The sequence below is a fragment of the Athene noctua genome, chromosome 16 (assembly GCF_965140245.1).
Source record: "Athene noctua chromosome 16, bAthNoc1.hap1.1, whole genome shotgun sequence".
Classification (NCBI taxonomy): domain Eukaryota; kingdom Metazoa; phylum Chordata; class Aves; order Strigiformes; family Strigidae; genus Athene; species Athene noctua.
In genome coordinates this window covers 4,452,285-4,477,922 of record NC_134052.1, presented here as the reverse complement: position 1 = coordinate 4,477,922, position 25,638 = coordinate 4,452,285, and the positions used below count along the sequence as shown (strand labels likewise).

Sequence of the window (25,638 nt, the reverse complement as noted above, 5' to 3'; positions counted from 1 at the left end):
ACCCACTGCTATTGAACCTGTGCTACCAGCCCTCTTCGGTGACTTCCATAATAGAGAAAAAAATCCCTTACAGGGTCTGTATTCTCCTGGTCAGACCGAGTCTCCCCAATTTCTCCAATGAGACCGGAGTTTCTTCCTTCTTCTGCCGCCCCCAGCTGCTGCCAGACGATGGCCTCTTTCTCACACTCCTTCCTGTAAAGGTTTGTTCGGTCCGAAAGGCTGGCCCTCCTCACCACCTTCCTGTGGGACAGGGAGAAGGCGCAGCGACACCGTGAGCAGGACATGACATTTCCTCTTACCCTGTAGCTATTCTCACCTCCTCCTTGCAATTCACAGCCTCTCCCACTGGAATGGAACGTGAATTTAGCTTCCTGGCACCCACGCAAAGCAAAGGCACTAGTGTGGATATTAAAAGGTGGGAGGAATTTTAAGGAGTTCTAAAGTAGTGCTGCAAATCTGTGTTAGATCTTATACAGCTCACTTAATGCAGCTACTCTGCAACCAGTGGAGTAAATATAGAGGGAAATGGCCCATGGGCTGTTTAGGGAGTTTTGTTGTCTGCTTTGAAGACTAATAAACATCATATAAAGACCCGTGCAAACTGTGTCTGAGCACAGTATCCTGGCCATGAGACAAATTATTGAGAAGCTGAAGTTAATCCACTTGAAGCACTGATTCTCCAACACCAGTATGATGGGTTTAACAGGGTGAACTCTCACCACTTGAGCCTCTGCTCAGAGCTGTTCTTAAACCACAAGAGCACAAAAGCCATTTTCTCCCCAAGAAACAATGCCTCTTTCTAGTGAAAGAACCACTCTTCAGCAGAGATCTGCTTTCAACAAGCAAAAGTCAGCTTCTGCCTTTCAGAGTTTGCTCAGAAAGGACAGACGGGTTGTTCTCTGCACGCCGACCACAGGGTGCTCTGCAGCTACATCTGGGTGGCCAAGCTCTCGCGCCGGGTGACCTGCAGGGAACAACGCACTTACCCACGGCTGCCAGTGCTGGAGGTCCTTCGACTCAGGGAGGATTTATGCCTCATCTGAGACTTCATGATCACATCATGTTTGTGTTTCAACTCCAGAAGTAATACTTTGAATTCCTCCTCTTCGCACAGATCTATGGCACACACAAACCAAGCCATTAATCAGACAGTTCAAATGTGGTACCAGTAACACCATCTTACTAACTGTGCCTTCCTTGTATAATACAACTGCAAATGCTAGGAGGAAGAGAAGGGAAATTTAAGCAGAATATGCTTAGGCACATTAATCTCTAAACAAATTAGGGGAGGCAGAATGGTTTGGATGCCTAAACAGGAGCAGAAAACCAGAGCTGCTGATTGTGATGGGGACTCAGCTTTGCCATGACCCAGCTGTTGAGCTCGGTTTTGTCCCATTCCTGCAGCATGCTGTGCCTTTACCCATGAAAGGGTGAGAGATATACTGACCACTATATCAATACTTCAAGACAGAAGGAAAAGAAATTTCTGTAATTACCAGACTGCAGCTACCTTGAGTATATCATTCTTACTTACGTGTCCAAAAAAAAACTTTCAACCTTCAAAATGAGGATGCAATAATTTTTCAATTAAGGCTCAGAAAACCTTTCGCCAAAAGAAAATGTGGCATAAGGTTATAATACACATGGTCCAATACTAGCATTTTTACTTCCAATCTGTTCCAAGACTTGTGTATGCTTTCTCTTTCCCCTCCAACCCCTATAGCTTACCACACTTCACTGAATCAAAGCAAAAGTTAGACACCCAAGTCTTAGGGCTGAATTTAAAAGCTGCTCAGGTTCAAGACTACAACGTAAGAGCAGGGAGACTCCCAGGTACAGGTACAGAGGGTTAACAGTTGAAACACACAGGAGAAAGACTTGGTGCTTGAGAAATTCCTTCTCCCTTGTTTTTATGAGCAGGAAGAAGTGTTTTCAGAAGTAACAAAGTAGGCACTTTAAAACTTCAGTCCCAGTTAAAGTAACTGCAACTTTGAATCTAAAGGCACCTGAAAACTTACATCAATGCTTCTGAAAGCATCATGTGAAGATTCCAGCGTGCTTAGGGGGAAAAGCTTTTCTCAGTGATTTCTTTTTTTTTTTTTTTTAAGCTTAGTAAACTCACCTATTGGCATCTCATCCAAAGATGTCCTGGCACTCAAACTAGCGCCATGGGACACAAGCAATTCAGCCATCTGCATCTAAAGAAAGGGAAAGAAAGCCAAGATGACAGAGGTATTTCAGGCAAAATCACTTTCCTCCTCAAAGCTGAAAAGTTGGAATAAGATAAAAAGCAATGGTGCACATGCTCAACTCAAATTATTCTGGTATGTCTGTGATGTTAAACATTGTTCCTACCTTCAACTGCACAGACACACTCTCCCTGAACTTTCAGCAACAGATTCTTTATGGAGCCCCAGGGACTCCATCTGGTGCTGTCCAGAGAGTCCAGCCCTAGTACAGATTTTTTCCATTTGCAGAGTACTCCACAATTTGTCCAGGCAGAAAGAAATGTCATCCTCATACATGACATTTGCAACAAAATCATTACCTGTCCCCAGAAAGCAGCAGCATGAAGAGGTTCCCAGCCATCCCAGTCCTTAACATCCAGGCTTGCTCCCTGGTCAAGAAGGACTTCGGCTGCGTGCAGATAACCATTGGCTGCAGCTATATGCAACTAGGAGATAAGGAACAGAGCGTGAACCACCTGCAAGGGCTACGAATGGTTTTATACACCAAGTTTCAGTGGAATTTCTTTAATAACATCTGATCTGGATAGGCAGCACATTTCACATTTGGCAGATGTCATCAGGTCAAAAGCAGGTTGTTATTAAAACTCAGTATTCCCTGCATGTAATTCTGTTTGGAGAGGAAACTGCCTAACAGTTCTTAAAATAACTTATATAGGTAAGAAAAGTAATGTTTTTACTTTTAAAATTAAGGGCTCCTAAGTGCTTCCCAATCTGTAGGGAAACAGCACTATCAAAACACAAGCCTGCAATGGAGAACGTCATCCACTAAATGCTGCATTCCTCATGCCAAAAGAATGTCTCATCTTTTCCACTTAAGTGCTGTGGATATGATTTTTTTTTTGATCAGGTTTTCAGCCTGCTTTAGTCAGGACTCACTTCGTGCAACTGCACTTCCACTCACACTGTAATTATCTTCACCATTTGGAAATCAAAAACGTTTTAATCCTTAGCTACTTTTAGTTAAGGTAATAAGATTTTTCAGATATTGGCTTCCAACTACAACCACCACTTTGGCAACATCAATAAGAGTCTCCTTTAATCCCCCACAATACTTTGTGTCTCAAAGTTTTCATAATTGCAGTCTGCTGTTGCATCTCTGAGCAAAACACTGACCTATGCACTACTCTGAAGGTATGAACTCCACTCAGAGTTCATCCTATTTCAACTGTGCTGAAGGATGAAAGCTTATTTTGAAAATTTTTCACATGAATTCCACCACGTAAAGTTAAACCTTCATTTGGAAATAAATTCTGATGCTTTCTGGCAATTCAATTATTTTTTACATACATTTTATGACACTGGGTCATACCCTCTAGAGGCCATATGAATTAACAAGGAATCACTTGGGGATGATATAAAAAAGGAAGTCAAGAGGTCTGCTTAAATGTATATAATCCTTGTTATAGGGAAAAACATGTTAAAAAATAAGCTGCAATAAAAGCTTCAGTCACCCAAGTTTATCTTGGAGGGAGTCTGCTCTCCCCTTATTGCTTCTGGTATCTGCTATAGGCAACAACTTAGATTAAGAAACCTGAATACACCGCCATGGTCTGGCATCAAACAAATGACACCAAGTGGCCTGTAGTCAGTTATGTCTGCACCCAAGCGTCAAAATGACCAAGGCTGTATGAAAATCCCAACATTTATGACAGCATTACTGAACTTTCCCTAAGTTGGGACTGCTGTAGGCAAGGATTTAAGAGACGTGTTTGCAGGTGAAGAAGGAGGGAACAGGACTAGGATTGTTCAGCCTTCTTGGTCCCTGTCCAGTCAAATCAGATGCCAGCTTGCTTTGTACGCTTGTTCTGGGTGCTCTCCTCTGCCCGGGGGCAGATGCCATCCTATGTGAACAAACGCAGCACTCCATCGACTCTGTGTGAGCCAGGTGCTATGCAAAGCAGAAAGGAGGCAGAAAGTCTCTAGAGTGCCCAGCACCAGATCCTGCACCCATGACTCTCCCATGGACTCTCACGTCTCCTCCGTAGGAGTCAGATTGGACTACCAGACTAGCGAGAAGCAAGAGGTTGGTGGGAAGTCTTGCCAGTCCCACTTCCCCAGAGGTCAGCAGAAGTGCTATGTTCTGCAGCTCCTCATTGTGGGATTTCTTGCATCTTTCTTTGGAAGCTGCTGGTACCAGCCACTGTCAGACAGGACCCAGGAGCTCAGCAGCCTTGCTGCAGGACCTGAGCTGCTGGACATCCAACAGAGCTCACATGAACAAGGGATTCGCTTCACAAAGTGCAGGGTTAGACACTAAGTTATGTCAGCTGTACTCAAGGACAGAGCCTGTTCCTACGTGACAATAAACTAAAACAGGGAAAAAGATCAAAATAGCTTCCTCACTCCTCTCAGTAACTTGTGCATGTTGGCTTTGTATAACTCCTGCCACAGGGCGGGTTTCGTAACCTACGGCTGAAGGAAGGCAAAACCAAAGCTGCCGCAGTTTCACTCACCAGCGTAGCACCTTGGGCATCAGTCCTGTTCAGGTCTTGTCCAGTCGCAAGTATGTCATGAATGTCACAGATCATGACCTGCTCTGGAGCAGCCCGCATCTCATTGATCCTTTCCTGTGTAATTCCTGTTAAAATTCCAGTTAGTGAGAGAAGAGTTGGAAAGTGTCTTTGTCTCTGCTGGTTGAGTAAAGTTAGACTTAATTCCTGGTTGATAAAACCTCACATCCTTTTCAGAGACTATGTGGCTGAGGGGACTGACAGCTGTCCTTCACCCTCATCATTACTTAGGAATGAGAGAAACTAGACAGAGTCAGGTTCCAAGAAATGATGCTAGGCAGCAGCTCTCTGCTTTTCTCCAGAGGCAAATCAAGAGCTGAGAAACAAGGTAATTTTTAATACTACGTTGACCCATTTTTGTATTTTACACAAACTCAGTCTCCTTACCCTGATAGGCCATGCAAGTCTCAATGACATCCAGAGTTGGCTCATCTTCACAGAGGTCATATGGCATGTTGCCATCTGCATTCACTGCCAACAAGTCTGCTCCGCTGCAGGGGGAGAGTGGCGTTACACGAGAAAGGGCCTGGGACACCTACAGCAGACAGTGCCAAGTGCTGGGACAAATGCTCAGAAAAAACTAACTGTGTTTTAATACTTGCCCAAACGTCACCAAGATTTTTGTGAGAGAAGATAGATTTGAAGCAAAGCCATGGAGCTATGAATGAGGAAGACAAATTCCAGAATAGATGAAAGGCAGCACCCTATGCCTTCTTTGTGGGCTGTGGGGCACATGAGCCACTGAGCTGTTGCTGTTCTCTCCTAATCCTGGCACTGGACAGACTGGCAGCTTCTCAGTGACAGAAGCAAATAATTTGCTGAATTTCTGGATAACAATGCCAAGCAATTACCAGGTGCTTGTTATCTGGGCACCCGGCGGTCCGTAAATGAAAACTTTGCAAGGTCTAGAAAAGTTGTGCAAGATAGGGGCTACATGGTGGGAGGAGCCTTCCATCTAGTCAAGGGCATGTTTTCAAAAAATAGTAATAAAAAAATATCCTGTCAACGGGTCTGATTATTCAAAAGCACTTCTCTGTTTAAGTGGCCTCCTGGAGGTTGCTGTTTGGAAGTAAAATTGCCAGCTAAATTGATCACTGTCCCCATATTCCCACACAGTAGAAAGTTTCCGACACCTTTTGAACTGTGCCGTTTTAGCTAGCTGTCAAATACTCTCATCTGAATTCTGATCTACCTTGACAGCTACCAGCCATGGAAGGACAGCAGACAGTGTCCACTTGCATTTAGATTCCTGTTTCTTTATTTTTTCCCCCTCTGCCTGAGCAGAACAAACTACATTGAAATTCACGTTTGCAAAGTACCAGCATTAGTTTAATCAGCAAATTAAAAAAGCAAGGAACTGGACATCTTTTGTGGGCTACTTCCTTTGATGGTCTCTAAGGCTTCGGGTCCTATCACCAGTAACATTGCCCTCAAAGGCAGTGTTTAACCAGTAATTTGATATGTGACACCTCCTGTAAAGGACAACTTTGATTGTAGCAAACAAATTAAATCCCCCCATTCCTTAAAAGTCCAGGGAAAAACTGTTACTGACCATGGGATCATGACATTAGTCTACCGGAGTCCAAAATTTGCTGGCAACTACTCAACACAGGGCAGTCTACGACAATTAGGGCCATAAACTCCAGTTCCTCACCTTGCCACCCATCCCATCTTCAATTAAGAGTCAGGAATGCACTACATCATTCCACACTTGTTTGCTCCATTTTTATGCCCCCCATCCAAAAATTTTTTAACCCCAGTCCTCCAAGGGTTCTTTGCATCCTCTGCTCCGCTCCCCTCACTACACAGCCAAAGAAGAGAGGCCAAATTTTCAATGCGTGTCTCCCAGATGACAGCATCCCCAGGAGAAGTCTCCCTCCTCGGGGGAGAAGCAGTAGGCACAGCTGTGCCAGGCAGCATGTTAACGCTCACAGAGCACACTCGGCTCCCTCCAGCGTCACTCCCTGAAATGGAGGAGAGGGCTCCACACAGAGTCAGGACTATCTGCTCCAGCCAGGATTCACAGCAGGTGCTCATTAAATGCTGCACATGGTACAGCTCAAAACACATCTGGCTTCTCCTCCTTGCTGGCATCTTCCTTGCTAGAAAGGATTTGAGCTTTAGGGTCTTGGTAAAGTCAACTGGAAGGTCCAGTGCAAGCAAGCTGTATCACACCACTGGGGAACAAATGTATTACAAGAAGCTAACAAGTTACTAATTAGGAGCCAGTAAGACAGGTCACAAAGTTCACCCATGTATTTGAGCTACACAGACATGCTGCTGTCCTCCTACATCAGTGTCTCTTTGTGGCTGGAAGACCTGAAGTCATGTTTAAGAGCCTGAGGGTGGATCCTGCTGGCTGCTCCTATTTCTGCCTATCCAGTGAGCATGGTTCAGCAAGCACACAGGCACGTACACACCAGAGTACAGGCAAAAAGTGGCAAATCTTCGCCCAGTCTCCAGAAGCTTCATGAAACTGAGTCAAGTCACCCGGTGTTTTACTGTGTCTCCTCAGCCTTTCTGCTCTTCTTTCTCTACCCCATTCTCCCCCAAGCAGGAAGGAGTCCCATGAGTAGCCTGAAAGCAGGGAATAATCACTACCACTGCAATCTCGCAAGTTACTAAGCAGTCTCGGTTTCCATCCACAGAAGCTGTGGGTAGAATCAGATCTGCAGAAGGGGACAAATACAAAAGCCACTTACTGCTGGATGAGGAGCTTCACCAGGTTGATGTGACCGCACGTAGCTGCTGCATGCAACGGAGTCCACAGCTCATTGTCCTTCGCATTGACATTGGCCCCATGGTTGAGGAGAAGCTTGACTATCTCTTCATAGTTGTCTATGCAGCACTGGTGAGGAAGAAATGAAGACAGATTGTTTTAAACTTTGGGGGAAGATTAGGGCTCATACCCGGCTCAGTTGTACCAGGGTACCTGGACATGGAGACCTACTTTATCCTGCAGTGTTTGGCAACAAGCATCTCCAACAGAGTTAAACACCAAATTTGAGCACAAGCAGGTCAGAAAGGCACCATGCAGAACACCTACACTGGAAAGACTGAAGGTCACTGGTGTTTTAAAGGGCGTTATGGTTTAGGGGCAGAACCAGCAGGGAATAATAGCAAATACGTGCACAGCTTCTGTTCTGTGGTCTTCCATATTCAAGAGCAAACATAGCAGAAATTCAGTGTAACCAGTATAACCACATACCAAGGGATGAGCTGACAAGCTGACATTCCCTTTTCTTAGGGAAAATCCCACACACTGGCATGTGATGAGCATAAGTCTTCTCAGCAGCTCACGTTACCTACCACAGTTATCTAAAGACATGCAAGTTAGATTCCCAAAATTATGAGATGATTCACAGGGCACCTTTCATGTCCTGAAAAAAAACCCAGCAACCTCGATGAACTTTGGCCACAACAACCCCCAGCAGCGCTACAGGCTTGGGCAGGAGTGGCTGGAGAGCTGCCAGTCAGAGAGGGACCTGGGGGTGCTGATCAACAGCCGGCTGAACAGGAGCCAGCAGTGTGCCCAGGTGGCCAAGAAGGCCAATGGCATCCTGGCTTGTGTCAGCAATAGCATGGCCAGTAGGGACAGGGAAGGGATCTTGCCCCTGTACTCAGCACTGGTGAGGCCGCACCTTGATTCCTGTGTTCAGTTTTGGGCCCCTCACTACAAAAAGGCCATTGAATGACTCGAGCGTGTCCGGAGAAGGGCAACGGATCTGGTGCAGGGTCTGGAGCACAGGTCTGCTGGGGAGCGGCTGGGGGAACTGGGGGGGTTTAGTCTGGAGGAGGCTGAGGGGAGACCTCATGGCCCTCTACAGCTACATGAAAGGAGGGTGCAGAGAGGGGGGAGGAGTCTCTAACCAAAGCAATAGGACAAGAGGGAATGGCCTCAAGTTGCACCAGGGAAAATTTAGACTGGATATTCGGAAGCATTTCTCTACAGAACAGGTTGTTGGGCGTTGGAATGGGCTGCCCAGGGAGGTGGTGGAGTCCCCATCCCTGGAGGGGTTTAAGAGTAGAGCCAACTTAGCGCTGAGGGATCTGGTGGAGTTGGGAACTGTCAGTGCTAGGTCAATGGTTGGACTGGATGATCTTCAAGGTCTTTTCCAACCTAGATGATTCTGTGATTCCGTAATTCACCCCACAGTTCCAGAGGCAGCCTGCAAGAAGGGCCTCAATCGCTTTCCTTTGGGGAAGGTGGAATTTGGTCTTTGATCCACCTCATGCTCACTTCTTGACATGAATGTGCGTATCATAAAGACACTAAAATAAGATTCATTCTTGTGCAAGAAGCCTATTCGTGGTCTACACATTACTGCAGGCCCACAGAGGAGACTCAGCTCAGCACTGCAGTATGGGCTTGTAACGAGGCTGAATTACAACCCACAAGCAGCACTTTAGCAGCTGAGTGACAAGGACAGTTTATGTATTTCTGTTTCTGTTTACTATTTGTATATGGAAGTGAGGTTAAAAACACAGCTGTCACACAGCCAAGTTATCACAAAAGCGTAACTGCATCCTCCACTGGAAGCCACTACTAATGGGCAATAGCGTTCACTTAGGAGCCTCTCTCTGCTCAGGGATTCAAGTAATTCTAGTGAATGCAAAGTTCTCACTGCAACTCCCAAATGCACCTTTACAATAACTGATCCTTAAGGGGGAATTTTCCATGGCTTCAGTACCTAGTGGGGAAAGCAACAAGGCTGTCAACACTTCTCTGTGCACAGAATGACCCCTCTTTGAAGAGGCTGGGGACACACACACCCCCCCAAACACCCCTTGTATTCTTCTAGAAGCCAGTTTGCATTTAAGCAAACATCCATCCAGCTTTGAGGAGAGCGAGCAACTTGCAGAGGAATCCAAAACCCCACGTCAGTGGAAACATTTATAGAAGGGACTAATGGCAAGAAAACCATGAGTCCCCGTTCCGCCCTCGGAACGGGTGACAACTGCACCACTGTTTTTCGCAGCAGCGGAGGCGGCAGCTGCCAGGCACGACGAGTCCCACGGGCCTGCTGCAGGCTGACTCTCCTGGTGCTTCTGCACTGAAAATCAGGACTCGCAAGGAGGGGTGGGGATGGGGGCCTTAGGAAGAGGAATAGAAAAAACCTTATGGGATCAGTGCAGAGGCTGTATGGAAGGACACGGACCTACACACCACTATAGCAACTCTCTGTTTCACTGGCAATGAGCTGTTGCCATCTCATACAGACTTTCAGAAATCCCTGAATCTCAGAGAGCAGCAGCAGGCTCTCCAAGCATCCTGTGCATTATTTATTTAAACCAGTTTCAAGACTCTTGGGTTGCCAAAGTCTCTAAATTTCAGGTAATCTGCTTTAAGAGTTTATAGCCCAGGCCTGCAAAGATTAAAGGGTGGGAGAAATGATGTTCATGTCTGAAATCCAGCCCTGATTCCTGAGCTCTTCTTATCACTGGGGAAAGTCTGGGATACAAGAGAAGGGTTTGATCTCAGTTTGCTCCCCAAGAAACAGGATCGCTAGCACAGCATGGTAAAGTTTCATTGCTTTAGCTGAGCAAAAAAATGAAATAGAAGAGCTCTCTCTGTTTACCCTGACAGGTCTGCTCAAGGGCAGTGGGAAGATGCGACAGCGAGGAGCAGCAGAGCACTGTGACCTCCTCCCATGCCTCACCTGATGCAGTGCAGTTAATCCATCTTCATTGCACAGGTCTGGGCTGATGTTGCTCTTCAGCAAGTAACACACTGTAAGGGAAGGAGACAGGAGGAAATGAGAGTCAGATCAGCAATCCTAACACATCTCTTGCTCTCAGCTAGCCCCGGCCAGTTCAAGACAAAGGCAACCCGCGCCACTGGGCTGTTCCAGTGTGCGTAGAGCTGCAGGAGACCTCACGGCCAAGAGCCCAACGCTGGTGTGAACCCGCAGCCGCCACAGTGCCGGTGAGAGAAAAAAAAAACCAAACTTTCTTGGTTTTATCCAGCAGAGAGCACCAGCATACAATTTTCTCCCAACTTCCTTCTAAAGGAGACTGCTATTACAGCTATCGTTTTCATATGGTCGTGCTAGAACAGTCTACATTTTTATCTTGCACCTTGCGACATCTGAGTGCAGCCTCTGCTCAAAGCCTCGGAGAGCTCAAAGACAATCAGTATTTCTGGGTCCTGAGTTACAACCATAAGAGAGATCTCACTGTGGGAGGGATAAGGTCTTGCCTCAAGAAGTTGTCAATCTGGGATGAGAAGCTTAATATGTTCAGTGGCCTGGCACATCTAAATACACCAGGGTTGCTTTGGACACTTCACATGAGCTGTTGGGTATTTGAAGAAAGCTTCCCAGGGGCTTTATTATTTTAATTACTGCTTTCAGGGGAAAGGATAAGATTCATTCCATTAAAATGCAAATTTCTGAAACACATGGAAAGTTGTTAGCCCCTAGATGAAAATAAAGTTTGCTCTGAGGTACAGATCTTGCACAGGGTAATAGCAATAAGCCTGGCAGAGGATGTAAATTAATAGCAACATCAGGAACTCTTCAAATTCAACACTGCTGACAGATCTTGATGATCTATACCCATCTTCTGTTGTTTACTTGCTCATTCCCTACTTTTTCCTCCAGAGATTTCACTACCTAATGCTTTTCCCACCTCAAACGTCACTGACAGCACAGACAAGTTCATAATCATCTCCCTGGGGCCAGGGTAGCAACAGATATTCAAGTCCCATCTTATTTGATGTCAGGGATGCAACCATTAAGTGCAAAATAAGGAAGCTAACTATCAAAGCTAAAAGGGCAACAACCATCTTCAGAGCTGGCAATCAAAATGACTGCAAGGCTGCTCACCCCCAAAGCACCCCGCAGCCCCTGCTCCTGCTGTTAGAGGGAGCTCTTCCCCCAGCACAGCCCCAGGGCTGCCCCTGGGGACAGAGCACTTCTGGCATCCAAAGCAGAACACGGAAAACATGTCCACAATGACATCAGTGTTGATTTATGAAGCTTTGTTTAAAAGATCTGGAAAAGGCACTTGCAAGAAAGGCAAATCAAAACCAAAGTGAAGTTTTGTTTGGAAGCCACTGGTCTGACGTTACCAGAAAGGAAGGCAAAACCAGACAGAAGTGAAATCAAACACTTTATATCACAGGATTGCTTTGCCCAACTCAAAACGAATGCTGGAATTTACGTTTGCTGGAAATAATTTCAAGGCATTGACACTTGCTTGAAGAAACTGATACAAAAAAGCAGAATACAACAAAGAATAAAACTTGTCCCCCACCGCGGCAAGTCCAAAGAGTCTGAGTTTTTTCCAGCTCAAAGGCCAGTGCAGGAAGCCCACGCCTACACTCAGCTCACACCCCCCAACACTTGCATGCTTGACAGTAATAAGAGTGCTGAACCCCAGCCAATATATCCAATTTAAAGACTATGCTTCTACTGTTTCTGGCCAGCCCCAAGCTCTTGCTCTCCTAATCCAAGCTGAGTGATAGGTGAGTCATTCATGAGTGGATCTGGTTGTATCTTATTTACTTTGGATGCTCTGCCATTAGGGTATTAATTCAATCTCAGTCATTTAAGAGCCATTGTGTTCTAATGACATGCATCTCCATAATCATGTTTTGCCTGATTATGGAGATTTGGACAAGTAGATGCTGGCAGATTAACTTTACAAGTGCTGTCCCTCCATGGCAAGAAGCAGCAGCATAAATCCTAGCTTGCTATGGAGTATAGGGTTTTGTGTTGAAGGTTTTGTGATCATGGCTTGACAGAGCTCGTAAGAGTCCTTGAAGGGTTAAGGTTCAGAGAAGGATTTCTCTTACCCTAAAGTAGCTTTGAATTCTCCACTAACCCTTGCAGCAGCCCTCATGTTTGCAGTGCACCTCCCCTTGGCTCCCACCGGCCCTCAGCCTGGCTCACCACAGCCCTCAAGACATTTCCCAGTATCTCCCAACACACTGAAGACTGACAACCACAAGACACCAGAAAAGAGCACAGAAAAGTCAGGTAGGTAAGGAAGTTAGGTATGGATATAGGAGCAATGAGTCCAGGCAAACATGGCTTGAAGAAGAGATCAAACTCCTTTCCAACTGGTCCTAAGCTGAAGATTGAATCTGGGGGTTTGGCAGTGGAAGCCCAGGGCTAGGCAGCAACGAGTCCTGGCTCTTTTCTCTACAGTCAGAGGGATGTTGCCTCCGGTATTCCCCATGTTCCAAACAACACATCCCAACAACTAGGCAGAAGGCTCCAAGAACTGCCATTTCCTATTACCTATGCCCCTTTTTATAAGTGAGGGGATTTACCCAGTGTCCCACCAAGCTTGTAGCAGAACACAGCCCCAATTCCTACCCACCATCCCCAGCAGCAGGGCAAGGGGTGGCAAAGAGCAGCTTCATCACACCCTGCTCCCTGCAGGCAGAGCTGCAGAGGGGTGTGGAGGGAGGACATGGACATCTTCTCCATGCCCACTACCCAGGAGCAGCCCCTCCCACATGGCCGGGAAGAATGAGTCCTCCTTTCTGATAAACTTCAGGAGAAATGTGCATTTGTGGGTTTTCCAGTGCCTTAAGAATAGGAAAGGAGGGCACAAGTGTGATGCTTTGCAGTGCTGGAAGCCAGACCCCCAGCTCCAGGGCTGTGGCACTGTCTCCAACCCACTCTACTACTTAATGCACAACATAAGGGACAGGGACCCGAGCAAGCAAAGTTCTCCTCTTCAAGCCTGCCGGTGCCGCATGCCTTGCTGCAAAGCCCAACACCTTCTCCTCCCACCCCTAGGCATGAATGCTGCCATACAGGTAGGAAGCATACGCTTCAGCTCGCAAGGACGCAGGCTAATCACTCGACGCCAGCTGATCGCCTTCTGTCAGCTCAAGCCTCAGCACACCACTCGTGGAAGGAAGATCCCCCCAATATGCACAAGATATAGCGTGGAAATGGGCCCTCGGCGAGTCCCTCTGTGAGCTCAGGTCACTCCAAGCCCAACAGAATGGGCTTTTATGGGTCACATCAGCGGGTTCAGCAGGCAGCAACCTCCACTTTAACACTTACAATTAACTTCTTAAAGAGAGCTCAGTGCCTAAAATGCCGAGCCCTTTAAAATCTGTCCTTTGTGTAGGTGGGGGGCAGGTGGAGAGAAGGGGCTGGATGCGTGGATACACTTCTTACATGTCAAGCACAAGTTGTGGGAAGCAGTTCCAAATGCATAGCAAATGAGGGAAGGAAAATGATTACAATAAGAGCTGGGTGAACAAATTGTGAATAATTCATTGGAAATTATATTAACTGAACAATCACTCAAATCTATTTTCCATTATTCTGCTTGCTCTGCCTATAATTGTACCTCTCACACGCCAAGATGGTGTACATTAATCTTCAATTTATATTTTATCATTCACATCTGTGCTGTGTTAAATGGAAAAAGCTCCCACAACAGCTGTGAAAATACATCCTAGGTTTTAAGTCACTCTCCATCACATGTCCTGGGGCAGCCTCAGGCAGATTCTCCTCCCCAAACACAACAAACCCACTTCTGAGGAGCTCCCTCTCCTCCCAAGCATGTCAAAGGCTCACTTATTCTCCCCAAGACGTATAAATCAGGGGGAAGACAAAAAAAAAAAACAAACAAACACTGCAAAGGCCATAAGGAAAATTCAGTGTGGGGTAATCCGCTCTCTCACCTGAAGAGATACTACAGCACCATCATTTTTCATTTATGTTACTTTCCACTGAGTTTATACTAGAAACAGCTTTTCCAGAAAAGTTCCTAAACCAGATGAAGACTTGTCCATGGAGAAAAAATGCCTTTGTCAGTGCAGTTCCTCCTAGGTCAATAAGCTACACCATAAAATTCTGGGTACTGTTACACTCCCATCTATACCCAGCATCTGCATACCTCAAGTATTAACAACTCATAAGAGAAAAAAGCCAATTGAAACTGATATGAATACCAGGGTGGGAAAAAAACCCCAAACACCTTTCTGGTAGGAGGTCCTGATTCCTCCCAAAAATATATAGTGGCAAACTGTCCATACTGGCAAGCAGGCTTACCTATGTGCTCCAAGTTTACATACACACAGGACATTATTTTTTTTAAAATCCAGGTTTATCTTGATCCTTTGCATCCAACGATTTGTTTTTGAAAATATTTAAACTCTTCTAGTTCACTTTCTGGTCCTCAGGCCACCTTTAAAAGTTATTGTTTCACTGAGGTGTTTACGACAGTAGAATGTCTTGTATGTTTATACCTGATTTCACTGAATAAAATGAAGTTTCACTTGGATTAAAATGCTTGCTTTTACACATTGCTAGCAGTCACTTCCACCCAAATGTATCTTTAGTCAAAAACTCAGCGTAGCAGAAGAAACGCTTGCCAGCACTAGCTGTAGTGAGATACTGGCGGTGTCTGTGCCACATAGGTGTGTTGGCAAAGGTCTAGAAAGACTGATCTCAGCCTGCCAGGCATGGTCCTACGGGTGGGCTCAGCTACTTCAAAGCTGCATTTTTACTGCTACGGTTTTGCAGGGATATTTATTACACAGGAGAAACATTGCCAGGAAAACAGCATTGAAGCTATGAGCGCTCTGCCAGCAAAGCATCCAGCTTCCTAACACAGCATACTATGACACTCATATTTAAGAGCATATCTAAACCCTGAGCAGTAACAGGATGAATTTACTCAGCTTTATCCTCCATTCCCTGCGACGTACAACTGATAGCTCATCCTGGTCCATTGATAAACTCTGCAGCTCCCTAAAGCTTTTTGAAAGACAAAAAACCCCCACAGAAAACAACACCCCACACTCAGACAGCTTCAAACATTTAGTACACCTAAAAATAAATACAGCCCTGTTTGCCTGCTGAGCTAGCAACTGATACATCCTGTCATGATTGATCACCAAGCTTTCTCAGGGAGGTTCAAAGCCTGTGTAAGACACTTCCCACCTAGTTTATAGCTGGGCACACACATTCTTTCCAATATACCCACAAAACCTGGGAAGTTTGGAAAGAGGCCAGCAGAGCCCCATCTGCTTTGTGCCATATTCACACGGGCAGGGACATTTCATGCAGTTACACTCAGCCCAGGTGCAGCTTGTCTCAATGAAAACCTATTTCTGATTTTGATGCTTCTTGCTTAAGAGGACATACCCTTCCTTAGCCCCAAGGAGCCTTGCTTCACATGGCAGGCTCTTCCTGCAGAGCTTGGGGCCCAGCTCGTACACAAGTTCTATTCTGACAGCAAGTGAGAGTTGTCAACAACACATACATTTATCTAATGGGGAGGGTCCAATTCTTTCTCCCTGTCTTTGTGTCTATTTCAATCAATCTTTGCTTTATGCTTTGAACCCTATCCATCATTGCAGTACTAGAGCACCAAGAAGAACACTGTAAGGGGACAGACACCTACAGCTGCATCTCAGATAAATGGGCCACAGCCCAAACTCCACCATATCCCATATTTTTCTTGTTCTACATCTACAGGACTTCAAGCTCTGATAATCCACTTAGTGCTAGTGATGCTAAAGCATCTTTCTTTAATGGCTGCCATCCACTTGGGATTACTCAGATAAAGTGTGCAAGTTACTCATCTGCAACCAGCCATGCTCAAAGGACACAGCAGAAACAAAGCAAAATTCATTTCAACAGGCAAAATAAAAATTAGAGGGTGCTGCCATCTGACAAAGCTTTCTGAGGATGTAGTGCCATGTTCAAAAGCATCTTCATCCTCTCCTCCTGCTCAGACTAATAGTGAAATTGGTCCACACAGGACATACCAAATACATAAAAGAAAACTGAAGTCAGAGATTATTTTTATTTCTTGGTTTCCCATTCCTCAGCTGTTACTGGAAAAATAAATAAATCATTTTGGTATGGTTTTTAAACAGATGATGGGCTTTAAAAGGGAGAGTGTTTTATATAGTCTCTGGGCTCAGGTGCCTTCCAGCAGGATTTCTGTGGGCAGGGAGCCAGGAAAGCAGGTTCCCCAATACCACTGCAACAGTGACACCTGGGCTGCCAAAGAGCCTCTTCTCTCAGAGAGACACATTTTGGAGTAGGTATTTGAATGGTGCTGATTTAAAGAGTATTTAAAAAAAAAAAAAAAAAAAAAAGAGTCAGATTTATGGAGGTATGGATCAAGATGACCAAGGCTAAATTTCCCAAGGATGACTTAAGAAGCTGCAGTGAAGAGCAGAGCAATGCTGGATTTTAGGGTGCAGTGGTGCTCAGCAGAAGGCACTGACAGTGCACAGAAGGAATCGTCCTGCTGTGGTCAGAGCCACACAAGCCAGTGGCCTAAGCAGGGAACACCAACAGAAGGTGAGGGATGAGGGACAGCCACGTCCTCCAGCAGCAGCTCGATAGGAACCTGCATCCCCCATCTCTTGAGTTCCCACCTAAAATGTCAGGTTTAGTGGGTACAAGCAGGCAAGCAACACATGTTACTTCCCTTTGTGTTTCAGGCAGAGTTAGACAAAGGGCACCTACAGAGTAAGTAAATGTTTGACCAACAGCTCCTGTTCTCCTACTGCTCTGGCTACTTCCAGCTTTCTTCCTACAAAAAAACTCTTTGCGGAAGTCACAACAATACATGCAAATCCATTCAGACAACACAACATTAAAGGCTTTTATCTGAGTAGCACAGAGGATCCCACTTATATACCTAGTCAGAAACTACTTTTGATGTATTGGAGCAAAACCTATCTACTGAGACACACAGCAGTCATCACCTGTCATGTCTATACTAAAGCTATTAGAAAATAAATCTTTCAGCGCACCAAAAAGGAAATGCAGAAAAAAAAAAATTTGGTTTTAAGAGAAATTACAGCTTAAGAAGTATTTAGATAAAAGGGAGCAATGGTGTTAGGGGGTAAGCTTTTGCAGCTGTCTGAGTACATGAAGAGCTTCCCCAGTTACATTAACACAATAACATAACAGGTGATCTGAGGACTAGAACTGCAATACCCCCCAAAGCTCCACGCAGAGCCAGCCTGCCAGTATTTGCAAGAGGATACTCTAATATGCTCTGTGTAGCAGGAAATAGTTCATATTGCCATTTGGAAGCGTTATTAGGTTCCAGAGTCAACAGCCTCTGCCCCAGCTCATATTTCAGGCATCCTATGGCCTCAGCTAAGCAGCTGTATGTTGACCTGAATCACATGAATGTTTTTAAGAGTCTCAATTATAAAACAGGAAACTTTCTATTTAAAGTAATAGAAAAGAGGTTTTGGTGGTGGGGTGGGGAAATATATATCTGCTTTTCAAGCTGCCCTGCATTAATACCAAAGGATTCCCCACTGTCCAGAAGCTCACCAGCAGATCAGGACCTCCCCCTTCTCTGCTCCTCAGCCTGCCCTGCTTCACAGACCCTTTTTCTCTGTTGTGCATCTCTAACCTTGTCCTGGTCTTTAGAGAAGCTCCAGCTGCTCTGCCTGTTTCAGTACCTTCTCCACCTTCAGCAGCATCCACTCTGACCTCAATCAGCACATTTTGTTTTTTCTTTTTTTCCTTCCAACTTTGTCTCCCTTTAGTTTAGGAGGAGTGTATTGGGGATGAAGGTCTTTAAGAGACCCAGGACCAAGTCACATCCTTAAGTCTGTTCCCACGGATCACATGCATTCATCAGACAGGGTGCCACGTAGCCAAGGTCTGAACACCTGCACAAGGCAGAAGCATGCTGTGCTGGGACAGGCTCCGCAACGCAGCCCTCTCCAAAGCAGCTCTGTACAACATGGACATGGCAGCAGCAGGAGCTGATGCCAGCCCCCAGGTCACACCCAGCCCAGATGTGTCTCACACCATTACCCCACACAGGAGAACGCAGGAGCACGCCAGCAGTATAAGTGTGATCTGGTAAAACACCCCCCCTGCTCACAGCACTATTTCTTACGGGAAATGCTGCATTGCCATGCGGTGCTGGAGGGGAAATGTCTACAAAAGCAGAAAGTCCTCCCCTTTTTTCTTCTTTTCTGTCAAATCAAGAAAGATTGTGGTTTCCTTTTACAAAGCAAACACTACAGAAAGAAAACTTTCACGTAAGTTTAGCAGCAACCTCAACTTTACCAGAGAAGCATTGGCTGATCCTTAGCAGCCCTTCTGTTCTTGCAACCTCTAATTATTCAGCAGCAAATTTTACATGATTCAGAGATTTGAATTTCAACAGAGCCTTTCATCCAGAGATCTCCAAGAGCTCCAGGCTGTCTCCCGGGATTTTACAATCAGTATTTGCCTCATTTCACAGATGTGACATCTCAGCCCGAGTTAGAGCAAGACTCTGAAGGCTCAGGTTTCTTTGCCAAGGTCACAGTGACAGTCCATGGCACAGCTGTGACAGTGCCCTTGAGTCCCATGTCCCAGCTCCACCCTTTAAGCACAAGAAAACTCTCCTTTCCTCGCCCCTGTCCTCGCTGTTGTTCAATCAAGAGGAACGGGGCAAAGCAGCTGAAGTCTCAGTACTAACTTCGACAGCACCAGACCCCAAGGTGAACCTTGTATTTGACAGTTTGTTTAAAATATCCATGGGCACAGTTAAAAGAGAAACCAAAGCCATGGCTCAGCAGCAGCTCTCGGCTGGTATCTCTCCCTCGGGAAGGTCTCCACCACTCAGCTCACACCTCTTTGATAACCACATCGAGGACCTGGGCTGGGTCAGGAGAGCAAGTCGCAAGAGGTGGGGGGGCAAGGTCATCTGGAGGGCTTGCAGTATGGCAACACGCTTCATTTAATTACGAATCAGGAACGACGCCATCACAGAGGTGGAGAATGGAGCATGTTTGGTCACCAAGCCTATGTTTGACAACCATCTCTGATCTTCACCAGCAACCCAGACAGAAAAACCTCTTTTTTGTCTCCCCTCTCACAAGCCCAAATCCCAGAAGTCTGCAAGTTTTTAGGGCTGATCAAATCCCAGCATTCCCCCAGAGTTTCAAACCACTTCTCTTCCAATCCTTATTTCAGCACCTACGACACACAGACAAATCACACAGTCCAGATCTGCTTTTCTGCATTAACAAAAAAGCGCATTCAGTTTGCTCTCCAGGCCAAACACCTCCAATCCCAAAGCAACTCCCAGTGTCGAGCGTCACCCCCACGCAGCTGCTGCCTCCCAGCGCCCGTGACAACCAGACACCGGTGTGGGGCAGAGGAGCCTCAGGGAACTGTCACATGGCACCAGACAACCACACAGTGTCCCACAGCCAGTGGTAGAACGCCCCTTAGCGGGACCTGGACTGGAGGTGTGGGTGTTCCCTGTACCACTGCATACCAAGCAGGGGCACTTCCAAGAAATACCTGTGCTCCCCAGCTCTCCATGTTGCAGATTTGTTTTCAGCATAACCAAATAGTTCAGAGAGCCACAGGGACTGCTCTCCCAGCCCTTGGCAACCAACAGACCCTTGTCAGAGAAGTCAAAGAGAGTTTATCCATGAACATCATCATCAAAGGTATTCAGACTGCATGGAAACCACTTCATACACTTAAGAGTTGAATTAGAAGTTAGCAGCCGAGCTTGGCAGAAATGCAGGGTTTTCACAGCTACAGTAATACTTACAATCAATGAGACAGGCCTGACAAAAGGTATATAATGAAATCTGTGTGACGGCTGCCGTGCGCAGAGGACACTAGTCCCCTTAGGCAGGGGCCGAAGCTGAAGACCATCCATTTCATGGGCCCTGGGTCTGATCCAGTTGAGGATGGTCTGCTCAATAAAGACGACAGTATAAACTTGCTGCAGGTTGCTAGTCATGCAATCCAAATTTAATACTCATTATCTTGAGCATCCACATTTAAAAAATTAAATTAAAAAAAATAATAGTGGACAAAAAGTTAGTTTTCTTAACATTTCCTAATTTCATTGTGGAACGTTTGAAATCCCCTTCCATGACTCTTCAGAGACTGCAGAAAGGACCTTTAAATTAGGTCAAAACAAACAGGAATGCAGCAATACAACCTGGGTTGGTCTATAACCTGACTGCCAAGTGCTTTACACACAGACCATCTTGTTTTAATAGTTATTTCACGTGCTCCATCACACAAAGTTGAAAACTCTCTCAAACTCCTTCTGTCACAAGTTCTATGTGATTTCTGCTTCCCACCACCTCAAGCAGCAGATGAGTGTTCCCTGGCCAGATGATGCAATATGGCTTCATGACTGCCAGGAGGTTAGCCCACGGAAAGCAGCCGGAGAGCTTGACAGGTCCTTTACACTTTTCAGAATGAAAAAAAAAAAAAAAAAAAAGTCCAATGTGTTGCCTTCGCCCATCCCTGCTGTATCTGCAGACACCAACGTGTCAGCCTCAGGCGAACTCAAAACAAGCCAGCTTTGGCTGCCAGCTCTCCAGTCCTAAGCTTCCTGCACTTTGATGCAGTAAAGAAAGAAACCACACACGGGTCAGGAGCACTTTCCTTTTTAATGAGTGCTTCCTCCACTTTCACAAGCCATCTCAGACAGCTTAAAATTTTAATCTGCAGAACACGGCTCGAATTCGGAAAACCCCTTCAGATCAGAGCTGGGTGGAGAGAGAAAACCAGCTCCCTGTCACAAAGTGCTGAGAGCTGTGTGCCTGGTGGCAGAGGAGCAGGGATGCTCCCTCATGGGAGGGGAGGTCTGGGTTCAAACCCACAGGCCCAGGGCACACTGGAGAGGTGAGCTCAGGACTCACAACACTTACAGGACTGCTCTAACAGCCTTCTTTTACTTAATGTAAAGAGGAAAAAGCTGAAGTTCTCCTCCAGAAAACGCTTTGCCTTAGCACGTCAGACCAGGTCACTGACGTTTCATCCTGCTTCTGAGATGACCACTTCATCCTCAGTGCCTACAGTGATTTTTAAAATTTATTTTACTTTGTATTTCCATCTGAGCTTATTAGTACTAAGAAAACACATAGTTGAAACCACCAAATTAAAAAAAAAAATACATCATTCTTACAGCTCTTACACAGGTTTAAAGCATCCCATTTATGAGAGCAGTATCACTGAACACTGAAGACATAACTCCCTGATGCTGGGAACAAGGAATTGCAGGCAACAGCAGGGAGTAGAGTGCAATATTTCCCACTTTTCCCCCTTTGTCCCTTCAGGAGGTCTCCTGTCCTCAGATGAAAGACCCTGTCCAACTCTCCACATTAGTATTGCAAGTCAAATGCCTCCCACACCCCCCTCAGCAAGAGTCAGCTCAGAGAAGTCAGTTTTCCCTTCCACAACAGTGGAGAAAAGTTTCAGTTTCCAAAGTATATCACATTTCCCAAGAAAACTGCAGGTTTCAAAATAATTAGCAGTCATTAAAATTCCCCATTAAGCTTTGCCATCAGCAATGGCAGGACCATTCTCCTCTCCACAGTGGTGAAATCTCTGCCTACTTCTGTATTAAACCAGTTTTGTTAATGAACCATTTTATTCCATCCTGTTTGCTTATAAGAGAGCTCCCTCACCAGCAGATCCCTCACATCAGGGAGTTTGTCATTACATATTTAACACTACAAAAGCCCAAACATCATGGGCCACCTTTTAGCTGTCACAATGCAAGAAAGGTGACATCCATCTTCTGGGCTTGAATGGCAGATTGCCCTGTACTCACTGCATCCCTTACACCTGCATGTGAACAAAGGGCAGAGAGACTCCTCAGCCTTCCTGCCACGCTGCTGGCCACAGCTGCTTCTGTGCAGTGGAGGAGAAAAGACTGCATGATTAAATTACCTAAAAAAACCCACACTTTGAACATTAAGACAACAGGAAAGCCAGGCTTGAGCTTTGTATCATCTCCCATCGATTCCACAGTCTAATATTTTGACTTTAAAAGTTGTAACAGAAACAAAATGCTTTAGTAGCTAAACCCACCTTAGTAAGTTCATTAAAGTAATTAATGCTTAAGTGGGTGCTTACACTGTTATGCTGACTGCACTAATTACAGGTTGCAGGGGTGGATCCCAGTGACAGCGCAGGGAACCAGGAGTCACCCCGAGGCTCATGCACAGTACTGGGAGGACACGCAGTCCCGTGCAACCACTTGGGCCGGATCCAGCACTCCCCTACTTTTTCCTGCTACTAAAACCAAAATTCAGTATCTCCAGCACTAAGTATAACCAAGCAACTCTGGCAGCTTCTGGTGAAAGAACATGCATTTTTCTGCTGACCAACATCCAACAGAAGAGGCCCGTAGTATCTTAGTCAACATCCTCAAGAGTACGTCCTTCAAGAACAGGAATGGGGCTGGCTAGCCAGGGTGACACGGCCCTCCCCATTGTGAGGACAGGAATCAAGCTGCTCTGGCTCCTGAAGACACCACATACCATTTTTCCCCTTGTGAGATGAAATAGCAGGGTTGCACTCTCACTAAACCGGGGGTATAACCTTGCTCACACAACCAGTCCTGTCCTTCAACTATGGGCAGAGATCCACATGCTTAGTGTGACTTGTGCCAAGAGCACTTGTACCTGTTTGGGGAATGCAGGAGATCTGATGCTCTTCACTTGATCTGCGATCAATTATAAAATCCCTCCTCAACTGTTTTTGGTCCTACCTTTGCCAGGAAAAAACACAATCTTAAAAAAAATTTTATTTCTTTCCAAGCAGTTGTTTGTGACAAATGCTTCTTGAGATGTTTCCCACATGTCCCAGACTGAAGCAAATCCAACTCCAAGCCTCCATTACCACCCCAGTTAGTGCTACCACAGAGAGATCCTGATTCTTTCTGTACACCTCATCATAAAGAATAATTCCTAGGACAAGGAGCCCACCAAACCAGAAATATCCAACAAGGTCTGGATCTCACACAAGCAGCTGCAACAAATACAGTTGTATAACGGAAACCTGACCTACAAACCTTGAACCAAATTCTATCTATGCCCCTTTGAAAAGGGAGCATGTGAAGGCTGCACGCTTCTGCCCTGACTGCTGCCAGCTCTTACAGGTGTAACCTCTGGCTTGGCTCCATGCCCCGACAGGACCATTATACTTCCTCCATCTGGCACACCTGGGAAGAAGAGGATCACCAGCAAAACGTGAGTTAAAATGAGCCCTGGTTGCATGAGTTGCATCATCTGTGCAACCTATTATGAGGGGACGGAGCGCATTTTGCGGGTTGAGATCTCCACGCCTCACCACATACCTCCAGCTGAAGGACACAAGACGGAGCAGCAGGCCCTGGCGCTGCCTCTGCCACCGAACAGGGAGTTGGGAGCTCTGAAGCAAGGGGCAATTTCTCAACAAACATGCATCCCTCATAGATCAAATAGCCACATATGGTGCTCTGGGGATAGAACAACTGCAGGGGCTAAAAGGAGCAAGATGACAATCAGGCTTGGCATGAGGCACAGATAGCTTTCAGGACAGGTCACATGAACCTCTTCACTGCTGAAGCCTTGCTCCCCAGCTGGGCTGACCTCAAGAGGGCTGTTTCTCTAGACAGACCCAATAAACCACATTGGTTTCAGGTGTTTTGTGCCTGTAATGCACAACAGCATCGAAGAGATTAAAAAGGAGAACATACACACCGGGGATTTCTAGTAAATAAAAGCAGAGATGAACACTCAGCACATGCAGGCAAGGTTCAGGCAAGGCCATCCCCACTGCAGGTGGAGAGGAACAAATCACGGCAGCTGTGATCTGCAGAGTCACCGAGGAAAGGGGACAAGATGTAAGGCAAAGCCATCTCCTTCACCCCAGCACCAGCCCACCAGCACCAGCGTCGAGAGCCCTGGTCAGAGGGGAATTCAGATAGACCTGAGCCCCAGAGCAGCTGGGCAAGATATGAAACCCCTCCTCAGAAAAAGGTCCTTCAAGGAACTGTGGGAAAAGCAGGAGCTCCTATAAAGAGGTCCTTACATTGTCAGCAGTTTTGCGATGCTTTGCAACCACCTGGTCCCTCCTTCCTCCACCCCAGAGTATTTAAATCAAGGACATCCTTCAAATAGTGGACTAAAGGCTTCCCCAAATTCTTGGCTGGAAATCCCTTCCTTTCTGGTATTCCCGAAGGAGAAATTTGCTGTTGATTAAGCATATCCCCCAGGACTAAACCAAGCAGTGAGAGACAGGGGCCAGGCTATGCTGACCCGCTGACAGGTCCTATTCGGCCACATTTATGGATCAGCTCTCATGTGTCCATGTGGGTACCATACCTCCCCTCACAGATAACACTTCCATTTCACAAGAAAAATAGCTTGGTAAAAACTGCTGACCCATCTTTGACTTACCATGAGAGAAAAAAACCAAACAGTTTGGAGTCAGGAAAGGGCTACGTGAGCCTCTTTGGAAGATGTCCCTCTGCCTCCACCTGTCCTTCCAGGCAGTCACTTCAAGTGCATTAAAGAAAACAGGAGCACAGAGAGATACTTTAGACATCACACGCAACTGCAGTGGAGAATAACTCGCTTAAAACCTGATTTATTTAATGACCGTACCAGCAGCTTTGCAAAACACGGGTGATTTCAGAGGAAGCTGGTGCCTTGCTGCTGCTCTGAGTCACGGGAAGTGCAGCGCTGCAGCCAAGCCCCGGAGCGAGGCAGGAACACTGAAATTTCCCCCAACTATTCTTATCTTGTCTCACAGTAACTCAAGGCTCGTTTTCAAAACTGGGGCCTATTCAGAGCAAACAAACAAGCCACCGCATTCCGTAAACCCTGCTGTGTCCGGGAAAGCTCTGTAAATCATGCGCAGAGACAGGGTTTACATGCAGAAGCGATAAGGAATGCACATCTACAAGGATTTTATGGCACACCAGCACAGATAATGGTTTTGTACTCCTAGAAACAGGTGATTTAAATTCCAGGGTGTCACAGATTTTAATCTTGAGCTAATTTTTCCTCTCTTCTATGTTCTAGCATACATCACCATTATCGAGAGAGCGGAACTCACAAAAAACAGATTTCCTGAAGATAGAGTACCAAGAAAATTATGTTTTCTACAGCAAAT

At 46.0% G+C, this 25,638-nt stretch overlaps 1 protein-coding gene across 1 annotated transcript in view; it reads right to left on the bottom strand.

The window, feature by feature from the left end:
• The window catches only part of PPP1R16B (protein phosphatase 1 regulatory subunit 16B), a 65,704-nt gene that overhangs the window by 6,688 nt on the left and 33,378 nt on the right, over window positions 1-25,638 (bottom strand). The window contains exons 3-10 of the mRNA XM_074920327.1: window positions 10,420-10,490; window positions 7,462-7,607; window positions 5,147-5,250; window positions 4,703-4,827; window positions 2,549-2,674; window positions 2,123-2,198; window positions 987-1,116; window positions 72-240 (exon numbers count right to left, since the gene is read on the bottom strand). Coding sequence (XP_074776428.1) covers window positions 72-240; window positions 987-1,116; window positions 2,123-2,198; window positions 2,549-2,674; window positions 4,703-4,827; window positions 5,147-5,250; window positions 7,462-7,607; window positions 10,420-10,490 — 947 coding nt within the window. The remainder of the gene's footprint in view (window positions 1-71; window positions 241-986; window positions 1,117-2,122; window positions 2,199-2,548; window positions 2,675-4,702; window positions 4,828-5,146; window positions 5,251-7,461; window positions 7,608-10,419; window positions 10,491-25,638) is intronic.